At 38.0% G+C, this 20,157-nt stretch overlaps 2 protein-coding genes across 6 annotated transcripts; both read left to right on the top strand.

Annotated features, from left to right (window-relative positions):
• The first annotated feature begins 2,307 nt into the window (after positions 1-2,307).
• Positions 2,308-6,130, top strand: LOC103339886 (CLK4-associating serine/arginine-rich protein). 5 transcript variants are annotated; one of them, XR_514696.3, is made up of 14 exons: positions 2,308-2,639; positions 2,772-2,810; positions 2,916-3,058; positions 3,333-3,408; positions 3,575-3,869; positions 3,954-4,063; positions 4,172-4,219; positions 4,305-4,508; positions 4,734-4,835; positions 5,047-5,180; positions 5,268-5,406; positions 5,608-5,748; positions 5,849-5,948; positions 6,061-6,130. XR_514696.3 is itself a non-coding variant. In XM_008243236.3 (13 exons), exons 1-13 carry the CDS (start codon positions 2,443-2,445, stop codon positions 5,871-5,873), a joined length of 1,653 nt encoding a protein of 550 aa, XP_008241458.2. In that variant the 5' UTR covers positions 2,308-2,442; the 3' UTR covers positions 5,874-6,059. The 5 variants fall into 5 exon arrangements, 2 of the variants coding, with proteins under 2 accessions (XP_008241458.2, XP_008241459.2); XR_016122596.1 differs by having other exon boundaries at positions 6,066-6,130; XM_008243236.3 differs by lacking the exon at positions 6,061-6,130 and having other exon boundaries at positions 5,849-6,059.
• Positions 6,131-14,163: 8,033 nt separating this feature from the next.
• LOC103339887 (uncharacterized) lies at positions 14,164-15,873 on the top strand. The gene has a single exon (XM_008243238.3). The coding sequence runs from the start codon at positions 14,316-14,318 to the stop codon at positions 15,537-15,539; it is 1,224 nt and encodes a 407-aa protein (XP_008241460.1). The 5' UTR covers positions 14,164-14,315; the 3' UTR covers positions 15,540-15,873.
• The last annotated feature ends 4,284 nt before the right edge of the window (positions 15,874-20,157 follow it).

Raw genomic sequence — 20,157 nt, forward strand, 5'->3', positions numbered from 1 at the left:
GCAACTTTGACTGTGTGTTTTTGAGCTTTGTTGACTTGTAGCCCTTCGTTCCCATGCCAAACCCTAAAAATGATGGGCGACGTGTGGTGTTCATCATGTCAGGTGTCCCATGTCTTTTTGAATTTAATGCAAAAGCACAAGCACTACTTCCATTCTACTTGTTTAGTCAGCGCAAGACCACCATAGCAGCGGAAAAACTTGGCCAGCACATTTGAAAGTTGAAAATTCCTCTCGATGCATTTGTTTTGTATTTGTTGAACAAAATAATTCAAATTAAAGTTGACATACATCATTGAGTTTCAAGGCCGTACGTCGTGGGGTTTCTTATAATGATCCACGCAGCAAGCGTCGCCTGAATTCTTTTAAGAAGCCAAAGCTATCGGTGGAATTGCTTTTTGATACTTTTCTTTTGAGTAGTAAACAAACAAGGACCATATAGAAGAAGATGATTCCTTCATCAAACTTATTAGCTGGGGTAGCTGGAAGGAGACCCATCATTCCTAGTTAACAGGTTCCCGCTTTTTTCAAGAACCAAGCCCTTCTCTCAATAATGACAGAGTGCTTTATGGTACATTGGTGGATTGCTATGAGATCAAGTTATAGAACCAAAACATGGAACTTACAAACCGAACTAGCCAGAATGTGTAGTAGCAAAGCTGGACTTTTAGGTTTACAAGACAAGAATCAAATTCAAACTACAGGGCGGATCCATGAATTTTCCTTCCTGGGAGCAAGAACCTTGTAAAGTCTGGCCTAACTCAGCCCAAGTCTTAGTCATTTCTTTGACCCCTTACCTTGCCTACGTAAAGTGTAGCCTAATGCAGCCCAAGTCTTAGTCATTCCCTTGACCCCTTACCTTGCCTATGTAAAGTCTAGTCTAATGCATCCGAAGTCTTAGTCATTCCTTTGACCCCTTACCTTGCCTATGTAAAGTCTAGCCTAATGCAGCCCAAGTCTCGGCCATTCCTTTGGCACCTTGCCCTGCCTCCATAAAGTCTGACCTAATGTTGCCCAAGTCTCAGCCATTCCTGTGGCCCCTTGACCTGCCTTAGCCTTCTTTGAGGCATTTTATCAAACAGTTTGTAGACTTTGCCCCTAGGCTCCAAGAAAACAACAAAGAAGCTGGGCAACTTCATGGGCGGATCCCATACTGAGTGAGGGAAACTGCCTGCACTTGTCCCTTAGTGGATCCACCGCCAGATATAGAGGAAATGAAAGTAACCATCTTAAACAATAAAGTTTGAGTGATGAAAAGAACATGTTGTACAATTAAAGCAGGTTAGAGATTGCATTTTGTTATCATCCTATGTTATCCTATGGGTTCAATTTGTTTACTTTGTTCTTATTAATACAAGGACAAGGACTGGTTGCGTCTCTGTTTCCGTCATGCGCTTCAAACCAAGAATTTTCATAATGAGATGGGTGGGTTTCGATATTAATAAGCCATTTAGAAAGTAGACCATGAGAGAAAAGAAGAAAAAACGTAAGGATTCAATACGGTTTTTATCACCTTTTAAGTTACATATACATGGACCTTATAGAACAACTCATATAGAATAATTTAACAGCTTTTACATCCCCTTACACATTCGGGAGTTGTAAATGTAGTTTTTGCTCCAATAGGAAAAATGTATAATTGATTTTTTTTGTCTTAATTTGTTTTTGTGTTAGCTTTATAAAATTAATTTTTTGTGTATTAGGTTAATTTTATTTTTTCAAACAAATAGACTTAAAAAGATTTAAATTCTGAGAAGATATAATTTCATCCAAAAAACAATAAAAGCGGGCTGTTTTTTAAAATTAAAGCTGTTGGTCCAGCAATGTAGCCGTTGGAGGGGGAGAGATGAAAACCGAAAAATGAGCCCACATATGTATTTTGGTCTAGCATCTTTTTTGCTAACTTTTCTCCACTTTATCTCACCTTTTCCAGCTGGATCCCACCTGCAAGATATTTAAAATAAAATGTATATGTACATCTAAATCTGCATCTCTGGTGGTGATGCAAATTTGCACTTGTTTACACATTTTCATTGCCAATGATTTCGATAACAAAGGATGTATATTTAACATACACCCCATTATACAACCCCCACTATAAATGCTCTAAATGACTTTAGTTAATGACAAATTTTCAATCCCTTATTGCACTCAGGGAATATATGCGCAAGCAAAATATGGATCAAAATTGGGCTTGAAAAAATGTGGGCTCACAACCCAAAATGCCAAAATTTTTTGCATTGGACCAAAACCCAAAATGCCAAGTAGCTTGTATCCTATTATCGGTCAATCCGGTCTCGTCCTTCTCACAACATAAGTCGGTGGTGGAGGCAACAAGTGGGAACTGATAAAGGGTTAGGGCTCTCTGTTCTTCTGTTAGGTGCGCAACTCAACCAGTCGACCCGAATCGGAATCCGAATCGAATCAAACCGAAATCGGTCGAAGATGTGGCACGAAGCAAGGAGGTCGGAGCGGAAGGTCCACGACATGATGGACGCCGCTCGAAAGCGAGCTCAACGACGTGCCGTTTTCCTGGCCAAGCGCCGCGGCGACCCGCAGCAATCGATCCAGGTCGTTGGCTCCCGCTGCCGTTTGTACCGCGACGACGGCCTCTACCAAGCCTCCGAGGACCAGCAAGGCCTGTAATGCCTCTCTTCCCTAACTCTTTCTTCTTGATTGAGCTTGAATTTTGCTCCTAAATTAGTCGCAAATGGAGATATGGCATATGTTTGTTTGAACACGACGTCGTTTCGTTCGAATTTTCGTTCTTTCAGGATTCCTTGGAATGGGAAACAGGACGTTTTGATTGATAGGTACAAATTGCAATGCTTTCATTCTTTTTTGCAAAAGTTGTAGCTTTAATTTTGTTTTTGGGGGTCAATTGTAGCTTGATTTTTGTGTATGTATGTGAAATGCAGATTTGATGGGCGTGCTCTTCTCGATTTTATTCGAGAGTCCCGGCACTTACGTGCTCAAGAAAAATCGGAAGAAGAGGAAGAATTAGAAGAGTTTGTTAATTTTGAGCGTTATCGGGATTTAATTAAGCATCGTCGTAGAGGATGTCGGTACTTTATGTTGATTTTTAATCATAATGTCTTCAATTAAATGTAGATTACAGACTAGTTTTATGTAAAATAGTTATATCACCATCTTAAGTTTGTAGATTTTTTATTGTTTTTCTGTGTGAAATGTTTATCTCTATCTGTTAAGAGTAGAGTAATGCTAGATGCTATCAATGAAAGACTAAAATTATCAATCTTTGGTGTTCAAAAACATTTCATAAGCTACGGAGTTTAGTTTAAGATTGTCACCGTTTAAGCTTTTTACGTCAACAGTTACAGATGAAGAGGGTTTGCAACATGTGAATGAAGAAATAGAGACAAGAGTTACTGCTCCATTTGCTCCTGAGAGGTTTGATTTTTTTCTTTTACATTTTTGCGGGTGTGGTGTTCTAATGTGGCTATTTCTTTTCCTGCACTAAATAAATTTGTTGGTGAGTGTTATGATGAATGATGTTATGACTGATACTTTAACTGCTTGTGGGATCATGTCTTATATTTTGATGCATATGTGGCAGGTCTCAGATGCAACAATCTTCTGCTGTTAAAGGTTCTTATTCACAGGTGGGGTTCTCTTATGAAGGGGATGGAAAAGAGGAGGCTCAGTTTTCAGACCCTGATGATAATGATGAAGATGATGAAGAAGATGAGGATGAGGATGATTTCAACAGTGATGATAGCAGTGATGAAGGAATGGATAAAATAGCAAAAGAATTTGGAATAAAAAGATATGGTTGGCTTGTATACATGGATAAGAAAGCTAAGGAGGAGGAGAAAAGACAAAAGGAAGTGATCAAAGGCGATCCTGCAATTGTAAGTTCTCACAACTTTGGGTTAAATGACCAATCTTGTTGTAGTAGTGATCAATGCATGATTTGTATTTACTAAAATATGTAGAGGAAGATGAGTCGCAAGGAAAGAAGGAAGGCTTCTCAGATAGAAAGGGAGAGGGAAAGAGAAGCTGCACGGGTAACTGGAACTCAGGTGCTCCACCATGATCCGTACCGGTAAAAGCTGCAAATTTTCTTTTTATTTGACTTTTGCTCCTGTTTCCAAGTGGTGGAATTTTGCATTCCATAGCTCTTATACAAGATTGCACCTATTTATATCTGCAGTGAATCTAGACGAAGTCCAACATATGAAGCTTATCCTCGCTCAAGAAGGTAAAATCTATGCCATTGCTGTGTATGTTCGTATTTTACCACAAAAAGGAACTTGGTACATACTTCTTGTTACTTGTGTGTGCAGGTCAAGATCGCGATCATACTCACCATCATACTCACGGAGATATCCTCGTGGACGACATTCTGATGAAGCTCATCGAAGCAAACCAGCAACTTCTAAAATAGAATATATTACTGAATTTGGGGGCTCCGGAGATAAGGATGAATCAAAGCGTGCAGGATTTTCTCCACCATCATCTCCTCCCTCACAGGCCGATGTGTTAAACCGGTCGGAGCACTCGACCTTTTATTCTTGCAAAGATTCATTGGACAGTCTTTACTCTGCTGCAGCTTTTCACCCATTTTGTTACCTGAGGAAAAATTTTGTCGTTTAGAATATATCAGGCTTAGGGTTGTCAGCCTAACTGCCAAGAGGAAGAAGGAAGGAGGCTTCCTTTCTGAAGCTCATTTTGTTCCCTGAACTGATATCCCTAATGCTTCTTCTTTCTTGTAGGCCTTCATCTGGTCTCATACTCGAGGCTCTGCACGTTGATCCAGCATCCGGTGCATCCCTTGAGAAGGATAAGGGCACTAAAGTGGTGAAACCACCAGCAAGGTATCTCATGGAGCCTAGATCAGAAGATCTTTTTTCTTTCTTCATGCATTAACTTTCCAAAAATTAATATAGTTATTGTGCCTATTGGAGGCTTTATTAACCATTATGCTTATTTTCTTTCATCCTGCTTTTGTCACCTGATTTCTGCTATATCCTTGTAACTATATATGTATGACTTTTTAAAGTTGATTTTTTTTTTTTTTTCTCACAGCACATCCTCAGCGTTAGCAAAGTTAACTAAGGGAAGTACTTCTGGTGCGCCATTGAAACAGCAACCAGTGGAGAAGAAAGAAACTCCTCAAGAACGACTTAAAAGGATTATGAGCAGGCAGCTGAACAAACAAAGTATGTGGGTGATGGTAGAGAAGGCTATTGTGGTACTTTGTGTTGGATCTTCATATAATCTGATTATGAAATTATTTGCCTTTTCAGTTAAGAAAGATACTGCTGCTGAAATTGCTAAAAAGAGAGAGCAGGAGCGCCAGAGGTTGGAAAAACTTGCAGAAACAAGCCGATTAAGTAGATCTAGACGTCGTAGTCGTAGCAGGAGCTATAGCCGCTCTCCTCCACGGTAGTTGATTGATTTTTTATTTTATTTTTATACATGATAGGTGCAGGCTCCAACTATGAATTTAAGGCCGATAATCCCCAAGGATTAGGTCCACTTTTTACTTGAATCATGTGGTCGTGGCTGGTGGGTCAGAAGTATGTGGGTACCACTATTCTGTGATTATATTATCTTGGCCATGATTGTGAAATGCATTTACTGCAGAAGATACCGAGATAGTAGAAGTCGGAGTAGAAGCAAGAGTTCCCGAAGACATTATTCTCGATCTCGGTCTCGGTCTCGGTCTCATTCCCGCTCCCGCTCCCGAACACGTAATCGTTCACGCACCTACTCCCGCTCACCAAGGTGACCCTACTGTGTTTCCCTTTCCTTTTTTTGTTGCCTGACACTCGTCATGTGGCATGTTCATACTCCTGGAGATTGATTCAGAGAGCTGACGTTACAGGGTACGAAGCCGAACAAGACATTGATGGATATTGAATTGACGCAAGGTGATCAGAGTACTTCAAATACTTGGATTGGAGTATTTTTGTACTTTTAGAAAGGTAGAGCACTGGTCACTATTGAAATTCATAGGTTTCATTCCGAGTTATTCAAACCTTGTTGTATATGAGTGTATAATAAATGGATACTATGATTTATGTTTGTTTCTGTAAGACTAGCGACTCTTCTGAGGATGACTTTAGTCGTTTGCTATAATGGAACCATTGGATGGGCTTATACGCTTGATGATGTGCATGTTTTAAAGGAGTATTCGCTGCCTGCTTATTATACGTAGAGAATGATAGCTTTCAAGCTCGAGCTTCAGCCTCGATTGCTGCTTGAGCTGGCTTTGTTTGTGGAAATAGTTTGAGTACATTTGGAAGTATCAACGAACAAGCTGAGCTTAAACTGGGCTTGACGTGTCTAAATAAAAATCAAACGCACTGTTTGTGAGCTTTATGAGTTGAGTATGATAAAACTCGAGCTCGACTTTGTTTTTTTTTTCATATGTTTATAATTAATTTAATATTTGGTTTGAATTCAGCTCATCACTTGTACGAACTGAACAGAAAACGCGTCTTGTATTGATCCGGTTTATAGATTGTTTGAGAGTTCTCTCACATGGTATCGCAGTAAGGAAGGGGATGAAGTATGGAAATGCAGTCGCAGTTGTATTAGCCATTGTCTTGGCATCTGGTTAGCATAGGTGTGAAAGGGATGACTAAAACTCAGGACAAGAAGTGGACAGTCGTTGAATTGTCTTTTGAGCCAATTTATTTGAAACGGTGCCATTTCTCCAAAGTGTTTGTTGTCCTTGGGGGCTTTTTGGGACAAAATGGGTTTTGGACCAAAAAAGAAAAAGAAAAAAAACCACAAATAGGTTCTTGTGATAGTTGGTGAAAAGCATTGAATTTGAGGGAGAATGGAATCTCTTTCAGTTGGTGAAGGCAAACGTAATTCTTGTGTCTTGTACATGGGAATTAACATCGTCAACTACTTAACGAAAGGACAAGATCTTAAGATGTTGAAGCCTTTTGCAACTAACAAAATTATGAGCTCTATTATGATTGTTTTCTCTTTTTGGTTCTTTACAAACAAAGTAAGTTTTGGTTCTGATAAGAACTCTCAATTCCACCAAAGCTGTGATCAGTCCAAACTAGTCCAGCCTGGTGTTTTGTTGAATCATTGCCCGACTTTACAACGATGGGCTTTAGGTAACGTATCCCCATCATGCCATCCTAAAGCATGATTGTTGGACAAGCAACTAAGCCAAAAATAGCATCTCTTATAATCAAGTTTCTTGTTTTTTTCTTATTGGAAAAGAGAAAAACTCCACAACTCAACTTTCCTTATCGGGCACGGGTTTCATAGTAAACCCTAAATATGTATATCTACTTGTTCAAATCTATGACATTTGAGTTTACAGCTTGTTTCGTATTGTGTTTTTTAAATTACTTTCTGACATAACATCCATGTGTTTATATAATGCGAACCGCTTTATTAACCCTTGGGTGAGAAGGGTTTGATGAATATGGAGATTTGTATGGTGTGATGGGAACAAAAGGAAGATTGTAAAGATGGATGAAGATAATTTGATAAAGGCAAAGTTGAAGTTGCATGCAATAGATGATAGATGCATCCAGCATCTTCCTTTAAGGGGGCCTTTGATCTTTTGCATCCCGTGAGGCACACGGGAGGCTTCTGTTAAAGCGTAGCCATCCAAAAGCTTAGATTTAAAACCTCTCTGCCTTTATTCCATCCATATCACACGAACATATATGATCCGATCCCATCTCTCTCTGAAAGTGATGCCTAGGCCTATATATCTCTCCAACCTCACATATTCACACCGCCTTTAACCCTTTTTTTTCTTTTTATTTTCTATCAAACACTACCTTTACTTGTATACCTGCCTAGCTACTACTTGATTTTAGGAGAGAAAGTTGTCATATAAAAATTGAAGAAATTGTTACCACCACACGAGGGAGCCTCTAATCTAATCATAAACTCCCTTTAAACTTTGTAATGGAATGTTATAATTCGATGTGAAAGTAATTTCATTTCAAAACCCCACCACTCAAGTCTTAGCGATGTAGCTAGGTTTGCAATTTGGTTAATGGTGATGGTTTAGGAAATATAATAATATAATTAGGAATGTGTTAGGGTAGCCTTGTCTCATTTTAAAATACTTGGCCGAAAGATGCTTTACAAAACATGCACTTTGTAAGCATGAAAAATAATTTTTTACAAGACGGTTTAGCATGTTATGTTGTCAATCCACGAATAGAATATTAGTAAAGTGAAGTTGATTTAAATTTGTGATCAATCGAGCAATTAGTCCGAACTAATAGTAATGCAAATTTTAACAATATAAATTTTTAATAGGGAAGATTGCCCCTCAATATATATATATATATATATATCCTCATTTATCCGAAACTACAATCCTCTAGCTAGTACAACTTTTAATAAAAGAACCGACATCAATCGATGCTCTCTTTTTAGCCTTCTTTATTTATTCATTATTATATGCTGGAGCCTTTTCCACTTTGTACCTAAACTGAAGAAATGAATCCCATGTTATTTCTTTTTGGCCTCTTAATCCCACCTGTATGTCCCATTCTGCCTACAAAATTATTGCTAAATTTTTCCAAAATCAATTTCTATATAAAATATGTTTGAAGGAAAGTGAAGCACATGGGATGGTGTATCTCTCTCTCTCGGATTAACTATAAATTAATTTGAATAATCTTCAATCGAAGAGTGTGTAGAATAATATTATTACGAGGCTAGAGCCTGCCCTACCAAATGATTTTATTCTTCTAAGCATGCATAACCATCTTTTAATCGCCTTGATATTATATTATCATCCTAATCACCACCATGAACCACTGCAAATCAAATCTTCCTCGTCTCCCCTTCCCGGCCTCTCCTGCATCTTTAGCATCATGGTGACATCACTGATCTTCATGTTTAATAGATTAGTTAGTAAATTAATAGATTAATTAATGGATTTAGATGTGTGTGTGTGCGTGTCAGATACATAAACTTGACTTAACATGAGGATGATTGCGAGACTGGATCAAGCTAAGCAGCCAGCAGAGTGAAGACAAAACAAGTTTACTTTAATTGATTGGCTAATTAACCTTATGCAAAATTTTGACATTGACACTTTTGGCGTTTCATGTAATTTCCACTCATCTTAATTTTATTACTTACACAAAATTTAACCTGTTTATTAAGCATGAATGCTATGCATGTTCGTCCACTAAAAACTAGAAAACGACCATGTAATTAACTAGAATTAGGAAAATATTTATAGGGACCTACCCCTCAATAAGTTTTTTAAGTCTACTTTCAGAAGTGACCCCCACCCAGAGGCTAGATCCTTACCCTTGAGGCACAAATATCTTTAATTATCCTTCAAACCACCAACCGAAAAAGGGTTTTCATTTAAATTAGTCTGAATTTTTTTAGTACAAGCGATAATCTAAACTATATAGGAATAGGATTTCTCACACACATGCACTATAACAGTACCATGAAAGTTCGAACTTGAGACTACTAGTATGCAAATCAATATACCAATTTTTCATTGAGCTAAACTTCGTTGACAAATTAGCCTGGATTAAAATTATAAACCAAATTTTTTTATTCCATTAGTCTCGATCAGTCCCTGTTGATGATAGAGAGTGATGCATTAATTAGTAAGATAGAGAAGCCGTCGTTATTATTCGTAACGTTATCAGCACATGTCAATCAAATGTATCTTTCGTTATTAATCTGTACAAATGTATTTAAAGTGAAAACAAACATTTCTTATCAAATCCGGCCATCTATATCTTTCAAAAAACCGAACGGATATTAGACGAAGAAATTAAGATAATTGATAGCCTGACTAATCAGTGTTTAAGGGAACATAATGTGGGATTGAGGAAGACAAATAAGCAAATGGTTGCCCACAAAGTCCACCCGTTCGTTTGGTGATTAGAAATTCTAGGGTTCTTCTGTATGGACCCTCACAATGTCTTCTTTTCTACATACAATGACAATGGCATTATCCAATGGCTTGTTGCAAAATGGCATCTTCTATCGACATTACTTTTCCATTGAAGACAAGTTTTCTACACATATCTCTGTAATTTCTCATGTGGATGGTGACCAGGCTATTTGTTGGTCCATGCAGGTCCCCTCTCTAAAACCCTACGAATCTAATTCAGCTTTTGTATTAATTTCATGTACATTAAGAGACAATGCTTCATGGTCCATCCCAACCCCCACCACCAATCTTGAGCCAATAGCGTCCTGCCTCTCTCTCAATCTAAGATCCTTAGTTGGTCAAGGATTTTTATATGTGCGTGTATGTATATTACAACAAATTCTCTAGATTGGAATATCAGAAACTATTTAGTCATTCAATTGTGATCGAATTTTTAGATGAGTTCACTGTTTCAAATATATCATTACTATAGGGTTTTTAATTTTTAGCTGACTTTTGTGCGTGAATACGTGATTCTTGAAAGTGACTTAAAATTTGAATGGATCGAATCATTTCCAGATAACATCCACAAATTTCAACATTTGAATGTCCAATATGAAAATTTGTTATATATATGAAGGGCTTCGTATCTTTAGCTGACTTTTATGCCTGGATCGTGATTAACGAAAATGACTTAAAATTTGAATGGCTCAAATCATTTTCAATAACATCCATAATGAAAAATTGGTATATATATTATTTATGTAGTTCAACTCTTCAGCATGCCACCCAAATTTAGAGTCCAATCTGACCGATTCGGTACGGCTTGAAAGACTTTTGGTTCTGATTCTGAAATTAAAGATCTATTAAGATCTTTAAAAAAAAAAGTTAAAAGTTAAATCGATCCCTTTTAGCCGACGGAATGGATTCTGATTTACAACTCTTTGTGCCAAACATGGCTTTGATTTGACCTACAAATTGTGAACCACCTTCACCTATTAGGAAATTCAAATTTAGAATCTTTTCCAAGAAGAAATATAACTACCACTAAACTTAAAGAGTTAATTAATGCTTATAAATGGATGCAACGAGCTTGTAGTTCAAATAATTTAGAATATTTACTTTTGCATCCGAGATCTTAGGTTCGATTCTCATCCTCCTAATAGCGGTTATATATAATAAAAATAATAAAAAATCTGTGGATTAAAATGGAGACTGATTTTGCTTAGTATAGTAAGTTGGCATGGCATGTGGCCCCATGCAAAAGCAGAATTATAAAACACGTCCAATAAGTCAAGAGTCTCACATATGAGTGGGGTCGAAGTTACTTCCAGACTAAGATGCTGCAACTTGATATTTGCTTAATCTTCTTCAATTTCTTTCTATTGGGTTTACCGTTTACGTACCTGCTGCATGATTTTTTATTTTTTTTACAGTGCCAATATTATTATAAAATATAAATAAATATAATATGATCAAACAGTGTAAAATCACCCATAAAAGTCTACTTCACCATCACACCGTTGACCCACCTACTAAATAAATTAATAACCGAATTCGAAAATAAAAAATTTCGTCATCGAAAAAAGCGAAATTCAAGGCCAACCTCACATGTTCTGATGGTCAGGTGAATTAATTAACCTGACCAGGCAAACTAACCCTAGCCTTGTTTTCTCCTTCTCCTGAGAAAAGTAGCCGTTCATATCAATAATTTAATAATTATATTTAAATTTGCTTTTTGTTTTTGTTGTCTAGGGGAAATATCAGTGTTTCCATCACGTGCTCAACTTGAGAAAGTAGCCGTTCATATAATCCATGTATTTTTTTTTTTTTATACAAATTTATAAATAAACTCAATCCTAGATATGTATTTATAAAAAAATTTAAATACTATTTAAACATAGAAACACACCTAAAATCAATAATTGTATATATTTTGGGTGTGTTTATAAATGAGTTTTGAGTGTGTGTAATGATGGGTTTTGGGTGTGTTTATAAAGTGTTTTAGGTGTTGGGTTTTTTTTTTATAATTTCAGCCCCTATTTTGGGTGTTTTAGTGAAACTCCATTTTTTTAAGGATATTTCCAATTAAGAAGGGTGATATAGAATACTAAATTTATACACATTACACGAATATTAGGACTCGAATTCAGGATTTTTTCTTAAATAAGCATTCACTTCAAACCACTACACCTTGAATTCTTTACCATATCGATCCATATTTAAGTTAGGTTAACGATATAATTAAGTATTGTTTTTGTTTTCAATTCACAAGATAAACAAAGTAAGATTCAAACTTTGCCGTTAACATGAGAGTAAAATGCTTTAGTATTAGAGCTTATAGCCGACAAATATGTATAATTAGCTAGGGACATAATCTGGTCAAAACTAAACTAAATTAAATAAATAGATTAGAGAAAATTCATCCCAATATCTGTCCTATTCTTATAATTCCTTGAAAAGGGTACGAACTCTTCTTTTGTCACTACTCTTCTTAGAGTTCAATTTGAATCAAGCATTGAACTCAAACATGATTTACATTTCCTTAGTGGTAGGCGAGAAATTCAAACTAATGTAAATCCAATGTTAAAAGAACATGATTTTCGAATGCGAAATGGCAGGCCTTGGCCTGCTTGCTTGCCAGGAATCCTGTCCCCTGTTCCTGACTTTCCAATTTTATGCTGACTTTCTCGATGTAAATCCATGTGAAGGTACTGCAATTTGATTCTGTTTTTTTGGTGAATTGCACTCTGATATTCTGTTTGTAGAGACTAGCTAGTTATGTAACCGTGTGAGTCTAATATTACCCTACCCACCAAATGAACTCCTAAAATTTTGGATCCTAATTGAAGCGATACATTCATTCTGAAAGTTACTTCCTTTTAACAAGTAAAATATAGTGTCGTACTATCCGCTATTTCATCATCTAGTGACTAAAATTTAAAATTCCTTTTGAAAGATGATATTGATCAAATGACATTATGTTGCAATCACAATTGACATTTTCATCACCTAAAACTAGACCGCTAAATCATCGTGCATATTACACCCATAATTGAGAAAATGTCAGTCGAATATCACGTGACAGAATCGTTTAGTTCGAAGAATGCATATATCCGAATTTGATTAACTTGTAACTTTCTTATATTCACAACACTTAAATTTTTTTTTTTATTTAAAATAATTAGATTGTTCTATTACTCAGCACTACCGGAAAAATGTTTATGTCATCCCTTGTCATGAAATTTTTACATGTAAATGATATTCCGGAAAGTGTGAAGATGAATAAAGGGAGACATTTATTGGGGGTGACTGATCATGGCAACAAAGAGCAAAAATTAACCATGCCCTCACCTTGAGAAACATCTTATCTCCTTGCTGGTCTTATTATTCTGATGACCAATGATTAGCTGATTAACATATTTTGGTGCAGTAAAAAATTGCTTTGTTTTCCTAAATTAAATACTTGAAAAGCAATTCAACGTCTAGTGTACAGCAAATGTGGTATGATGATGGTTTTGCTTCTCCTTTATCTCTTCTGTCAAACCAAATGCATCATTCTTTATGGGCCACATTTTCATCATTCTTTCTTAGCAGAACCAAGAAGGCATCAACTCTTTCTTTTTATCTTTCTTTTTATTGGTAAAAACAGCAATTAGCACAAAAAGCTTTGATTAATAATTAGGTCAAGCAATTTGTTGGCACCAAAATCCCGTTAGAGAAGTGATTAACCTCCCAGCACACCACAATCAAAGCCCCCTTAATGCCACACTTTTTTTGGCTTTTCACCGTTGCTCAAAAAGATAGTAAAATGATTATTTCTCAAAACACATAATTTTCTTTTATAATTCGACCAACATTTTAGACTGATACTTTAACAAGAAAATATCTCCTAATTTTACGTTCGAGAGCATTTTTGTCTGTCATTATGACATTTTAGATACGCAATTAATTTCCTTTTTAATACAAGCAATGTTAAGAGATGAGAAAGTAAAACAGGTCTCGAAAGCAAAGATAATAACTCGTATTGTAACCATTTAAACTAGAAGTCCCTTGCAAATGATCGAATAAATTGATACATTTGTTTTAGAGTTGGTCATTATCAGAAAATCAAAGGGCAATTAACTAGTAAATTTAGCATCCACTAGGCTAGGCTAGTCCTAGTTGCTTGCTTTAGTAACTAAAAAAATGAAAACCCGAAAATAAAATAAAAAAGAAGACCAAAATCTGAGTGGGGCCGACGCTAGAGCGGCTATAAATAATCCAAAGCTTGCTTTTCACAACGAAGTCCTTCTTCTCTTCTCTCCCACGAAAAAGCTCTCCCACTCAGACTCACACACACTTTTCCTATTTTCACTTCACTCTCAGACAATCAATCTCCCAAACACGCCACATTCAATCTGCAGAGAGCAAATCGATTTGATTTCAACTCGTCAATCTTCGAACCAAAATGGTTGACGTCGACCGGAGGATGACCGGTCTGAATCCGGCTCACATAGCCGGCCTCCGCCGTCTCTCCGCCCGAGCCGCCGCGGGACCACCAACCCCCTCCTCAACAGCCACCGCAACAACTCTTCCTATACGAAACGGCCTTCTCTCGTTCTCTTCTTTGGCCGAGAACGTGACATCCCACCTAAAAAGCTCCGGTATCCAGGTCCAGCCGGGTCTGTCTGAATCCGAGTTCGCCCGAGCCGAAGCGGAGTTCGGGTTCGCATTCCCGCCAGACCTCAAAGCCATTCTCTCGGCTGGGTTGCCGGTGGGCCCGGGCTTCCCGGACTGGCGTGCCGCCGGTGCTCGTCTCCATCTCAAGGCTTCGCTTGACCTTCCGATCGCGGCGATTTCGTTCCAAATCGCTCGGAACACCCTCTGGTCCAAGTCTTGGGGCCCGAGACCGTCCGACCCCGAAAAGGCTTTGCGGGTCGCGCGAACCGCTTTGAAGAGGGCTCCGCTTCTGATACCCATCTTCAACCATTGCTACATTCCTTGCAACCCTGGTTTGGCTGGGAACCCCATCTTTTTCGTCGATGAGAACCGGATCTTCTGTTGCGGGTTGGATCTATCCGATTTCTTCGAGCGCGAGTCTTTGTTTCGAAAATCGGACTCCGACCCGTATATTCTCAAGAAGCAAAGGTCAGTCAGCGAAAAATCGGCCGGGTCGTCAACTAATTTCTCGCGAAGGAGCCTGGATACAGGTTTCGGGTCCGGAGGTAAAACACCGAGATGGGTCGAGTTCTGGAGCGACGCCGCCGTGGATCGTCGCCGGAGGAACTCAAACTCGTCGTCATCGTCGTCCTCGTCGCCGGAGCGGTTCTTTGATATGCCATCGAGGTCCGAAATCCCGAAATGGGTGGACGAGTACATTGATCAAATCGGGTCCGCTTTGCGACGGGGCGGATGGAGCGACTCCGATATATCGGACATGGTCTCGGTATCGGCGTCTGGGTTTTTCGAGGGAGAGATGGTGATGCTGGACAACCAAGCGGTACTCGACGCTCTGCTCCTCAAAGCGGATCGGTTCTCGGACTCCCTCCGAAAAGCCGGGTGGAGCTCCGAGGAAGTGTCGGATGCTTTGGGTTTTAATTTTCGACCCGAGAAGGAGAAGAAACCGGCTAAGAAGCTGTCTCCGGAGCTCGTGGAAAGAATAGGGAAACTGGCTGAATCCGTTTCCCGGTAACTTTTGTCTATTTTTTTTAATTCATTTTTTTTTTCTGGGAAAATTGAGAGCCTCTGGGCCTCGGGTTTCGCGTTTCGGGTTTCCCCATCGGGTTAAAGAAAATCGAATACATAGGGGGACGCGTTGTACTATGAAACAAAGCGTATAAGGAAAAACAAGATGAAAAGAGCTCAAACTACAAGGAAATAATATAGATTATATAAATAATTAATTGCTAATATATAATATATATATTTTTTTTGAAGACAATATTATGATTTCTGTAATTATGTTGTTGGCTTAATCATGCGGTTACAGCTCATAATGGTAATTATTAAGAATTTCTGGGGTGAAATTGGATCTGGGCAGCGCACGTGTGCTCTCTTTTTAATTTTTGGAAGTTGAGCTCTCCAATCAGAGGCTTGGCCAAAATGTTGATATGATTCATCGCTTCGCATATCATTCCAGGCGGCAGTGAGCAGCGCCTAAACGACACCGTATGTTGGGGTCGGCAGAATAATGGCTTTTTCCGGGAAATTTTTTGGTGAGAAAGTGGGTTTCATTTGATTGCGAGAAAACTGGGAGTCTGGGAGTGACTGACTGGCAGGTGTGAAAAGAAATGTCTGGGAAATATTTTTACTTCTTTTGAGAAACTCGTTTTTAGATTGGAGAGATAAAAATGGGAAGAAAAAGAAAAAGAGAGATAATTGGTGTTTGAAGGTGAATGAATCCTGACACAGAAACCTTCTCACTGTTAAGCTTTTAAGAGACACAACTACAAGCTGTGTGGTGCTTCTGCTTTTTAGATATGCAATTTACTTACTTACCTAGGTAATTGCCATATTATGTATATTCTAATATAATCTTGTGTATTTAAAGAATTTTTTTTAAGGGAGTTTCACTAAAACATCCAAAATGGAGTTGAAATTATAAAAAAACCCAAGCACTATTTAAACATATAAACACACCCAAAACCCATCATTACACACACTCAAAACCCATTTATAAACACACCCAAAAAGTTGACTTTATGGTTGATTTTAGGTGTGTTTTCATGTTTAAATAGTGCTTGAGTTTTTTTATAAATACATGTCTAGGATTGGGTTTATTTATAAATTTGTATTTTTTTTATAGTAAGTAATCATAGGATCTGTCAAAGTTTACTAAAGAAAAAGAATTAGTATTTGCAACGCAATATCCCACGGTTAGGATAGGGTTGACCCTAACCAGATATCAAATTCATGCATTCGAGATCCTGTGTTCGAGTTCGAATATTAAAAAAAAAAAAAATTGGAGTGGAAGGTCATGGTATTTACTGGGAAGGGGGCCATGTGATGTGGGGTCCTACTTGAGATGGGATGACTAGGACTTTAGGAGGAGAGAAACTGAGAGAAGTGGAGCTTTCACACATATTTTCCCCTCAACTTTTTCCGACCTTGTAGTAGATTTCTCACAAGGTTACTGGGTTTGGATACTGGTTTTGTTTTGTTTTTATTTTGTTTGGCTTGGCATAATAATATACTTTGCTTGGTTTTGTCAACATGTTGATCTTGTAAGTACTTGGGGAACATGTAATGCGCGTCCATGTGGTGGAGCGTGGTGTGAAGGTACGGATAGGACTGTTTTGGACCATCAGATATTCAAAATTTGAAATTAGTGTTTGGACGAACATCCAATAATATGGATTACTCTTCATCTTATGTATATAGCATAACATACTACATATGATTTGTATACGGCTTTTTGGCTTTTGCTTTCAAAATAAGTTGGTCAGTAATCTTTATATCTTAGCTAGTGGACAAGAACTTGGCACCTAAAGCAATTGATTGCTCATTAAAGAGCCAAAAACCTTTCCATTTAGTTGAGTACTTGAGCTTTAAAACTTGTAGCCCTCAATCTTCATGCATGTCGGACAATATGCAATTACAAATTATGATGAGGAAACACTACTTGGTTGACCCACCACCACATCTTTTCATACGAATGTTAGCTTTTGTTTTTTGCATCTTGCCATTGATGAAGCGGATGAACAAGTTTTCTAAAATCATTAACTGTCCTTTGAGCAATTGAGAGGCGAGGGGGATTGATGCAACGAGACTCAGGGATGTTAGGGAGAGTCGCCTGCATGTGTGTAGACAATTACCAATTATTGATGTACAGATAAATTTATGTGAATCTCATAACACATCGATGACTGACAATCATTTACAGATGTGACTTACAATACTAATCGTACTTCAACTTACTTCTAATTATTGTCTTTTTCACATGTAATTTTTCCATAACAATAATTTAGAGGTGACAAAAACACCCAATTATAAAAACTAAAAAGGAATAAAAAAAAGAACCCACAAGTGCATTAATAAAGTTGGTATGAATCGGATCCGCCATGTATGGAAAGGCCTAATTTCCAAATGATGCGAATGTGCAAAGGCAAGCCAAGTCGATGAAAGAGGTTGAAAGTACATGTGTCCACTCAATAAATGTTCCAACGGTCACTGCCACCACCACCTGAACCGACCGTTGCTGCATCACGTGCCTCCCTTTCCCCACCGCCTCATTGACCCTCTTCACATGCCACTCTCTGCTCTCTGCTCTCTCTCTCTCTCTCTCTCTCTCGTATGAGAACCTTCCCCTCACACAGCCATGAATCTACCGTATGTCATATAATAATATAACAAGTTCTATCTTATACCCTTGCATTGTGTAATGCCTACCCAGCTGGCCCCATCATATTAATATATAGAATAATGATATCATTCAGTCGTCTATGCGTCTGTGAGCAAGATCATAACTGTAGGTGGCCTGACCAAAGCAGATAATCTCACATTCTTAATTCAAAAGTCGGTTAACTCAAATGATCCTCCATTTTGAAATGTCAAATGAAATAGGTGACCGAGATCTCTTTCTACAACTCTTTTGATATGATATGTGTGGGCAATGTATTGTACATCTCCTATGTATTGATGCATTGTACATCTCCTATGTATTGATGCATTGTACATCTCTTATGTATCAATAGTTATGACTTGTCTACGGGTGCATGGACGACTGAGATAACTCTACTAATAACTCAATGTGGGATCATGGGATGGGCCCTATTGGACTTAATAATAGGGGCATGGGCCGATCGAGCTTCGTTTGTCTACAGAGCAGGTCTCAATCAGACCACAAGTGAACAATGAATCTAACGAACATAAACATATATAAGAAGAGTAGGTCAGAAGCTGAGGCCTAAACCTAAAATCTATGGATACTGATGAATGAAGGACTGGTTACATGCATGTCTGTTTCAAAGGGGTGTGGTGGTGGTCTTAGTGTCTTAGTTCTGTGAATGAAAATGGAGACAACGCCAGTTGGTTTGGCATTAAATGTGAACAAAATTGATCATTGAAGGCTGAATTAGGTCAAGACTCAAGACAGTGCAAATAAACTTGAGATGGCTCGCCACATGCAGCGTCATGTAGGCATGGAGGAAGAGAGGGCTGTCTTGGACTGTTGCTGCCATATTAGTCGTGTTTATTTGTTTGCTGCATTATTGTGGGTAGGGGTCACATGAAAACTAACAAAAACTTAGAAGGCACATTTTCAATGGCTCCAAGTGTGCATGGTCTTTTGGTCGAGCATGTGCAATTGCAATCTTCAACGCCCTTGATTGATGTTGATGATGATATCAATAGTACTGAAAATGAATGAACGTGTGTGTGTGTGTGTGTAAAGTGATTACCAAGCCTTTTCTCTTGATCCTGATCACTAGCAATTAAAACAAGAACATTATTGGGTTGTTGCTTTTGAAACATAAACTCATTTGTTTGCTGTTTCTGATACAGAAATTATTTACTAATTTGTTTGGTTATGCCATGACATGTCTTTGTGTGACAAAAAAATTATTGGGTTGTTGTTTTTGAGACAGAAACTCATTCAAAAAGTAAAATCAGGAGATGGGATGGGATTGAGAATAGGCTAGGATGTGGGCTAAGACAGCCCAACACTGGGTTGGCTGTGGGGTGATCTAGATAAATTTGAAAAAGATGCCAAGCTACTAGCATGGCTCGTACACTTGGTTCCTACTATGCTTGCTTACATTACATCAGTTGTAGGGTTTTCAAGAGGGGGCATCAGCAAGTATCATGAAAGATGTTTATTTGGGAAACAAATTTGATCGTTGATGCTTCAGCTGATCCTGTGTAACAGATCAGTGAGGCCCACTATTACGTTTAAAATTGTATCGATATTATCCGCAACTTCATCACTTAGGCCTGTTTGGTAAGGAGGACTAGACTAGACTAGAAAAATGCCTACATTTCATGTGCATTGAAGACATAATATGGATATGTTGCCTAACTTGGAGGAAGAATAAGGACTATCCATAAGAGGTTGATGACTAAAACTTATCCCTCTAATCCCCTTGAAATTGGTGGGATTATAAGGGATAAGTCATCAACCTCTTATGAATAGTCCTCATTCACCCTCAAGTTAGACAACAATATCTATATTATGTCTTGATTGCACATAAAATATAGGCATTTTGCTAGTCTAATCCTCCCTAAACAACGAGGCCTTAAAGTCCAATATTTTAGATGTAGAGTTTCAACTCGATTATTATTGTACTTCTCCACTATGAAATTATGCTCATTCC

Source organism: Prunus mume, linkage group LG8 (assembly GCF_029339155.1).
Source record: "Prunus mume cultivar Tortuosa linkage group LG8, ASM2933915v1, whole genome shotgun sequence".
Lineage (NCBI taxonomy): Eukaryota > Viridiplantae > Streptophyta > Magnoliopsida > Rosales > Rosaceae > Prunus > Prunus mume.

Bases quoted from the DNA above. Each gene is read 5' to 3' on its own strand.
- LOC103339887 (XM_008243238.3), top strand. From the start codon at position 14,316: ATGGTTGACGTCGACCGGAGGATGACCGGTCTGAATCCGGCTCACATA.
- LOC103339886 (XM_008243236.3), top strand. From the start codon at position 2,443: ATGTGGCACGAAGCAAGGAGGTCGGAGCGGAAGGTCCACGACATGATG. The intron at 3,870-3,953 runs GTAAGTTCTCAC...TAAAATATGTAG, and splicing joins TCAAAGGCGATCCTGCAATT to AGGAAGATGAGTCGCAAGGA. The intron at 4,836-5,046 runs GTATCTCATGGA...TTTTTCTCACAG, and splicing joins GTGGTGAAACCACCAGCAAG to CACATCCTCAGCGTTAGCAA.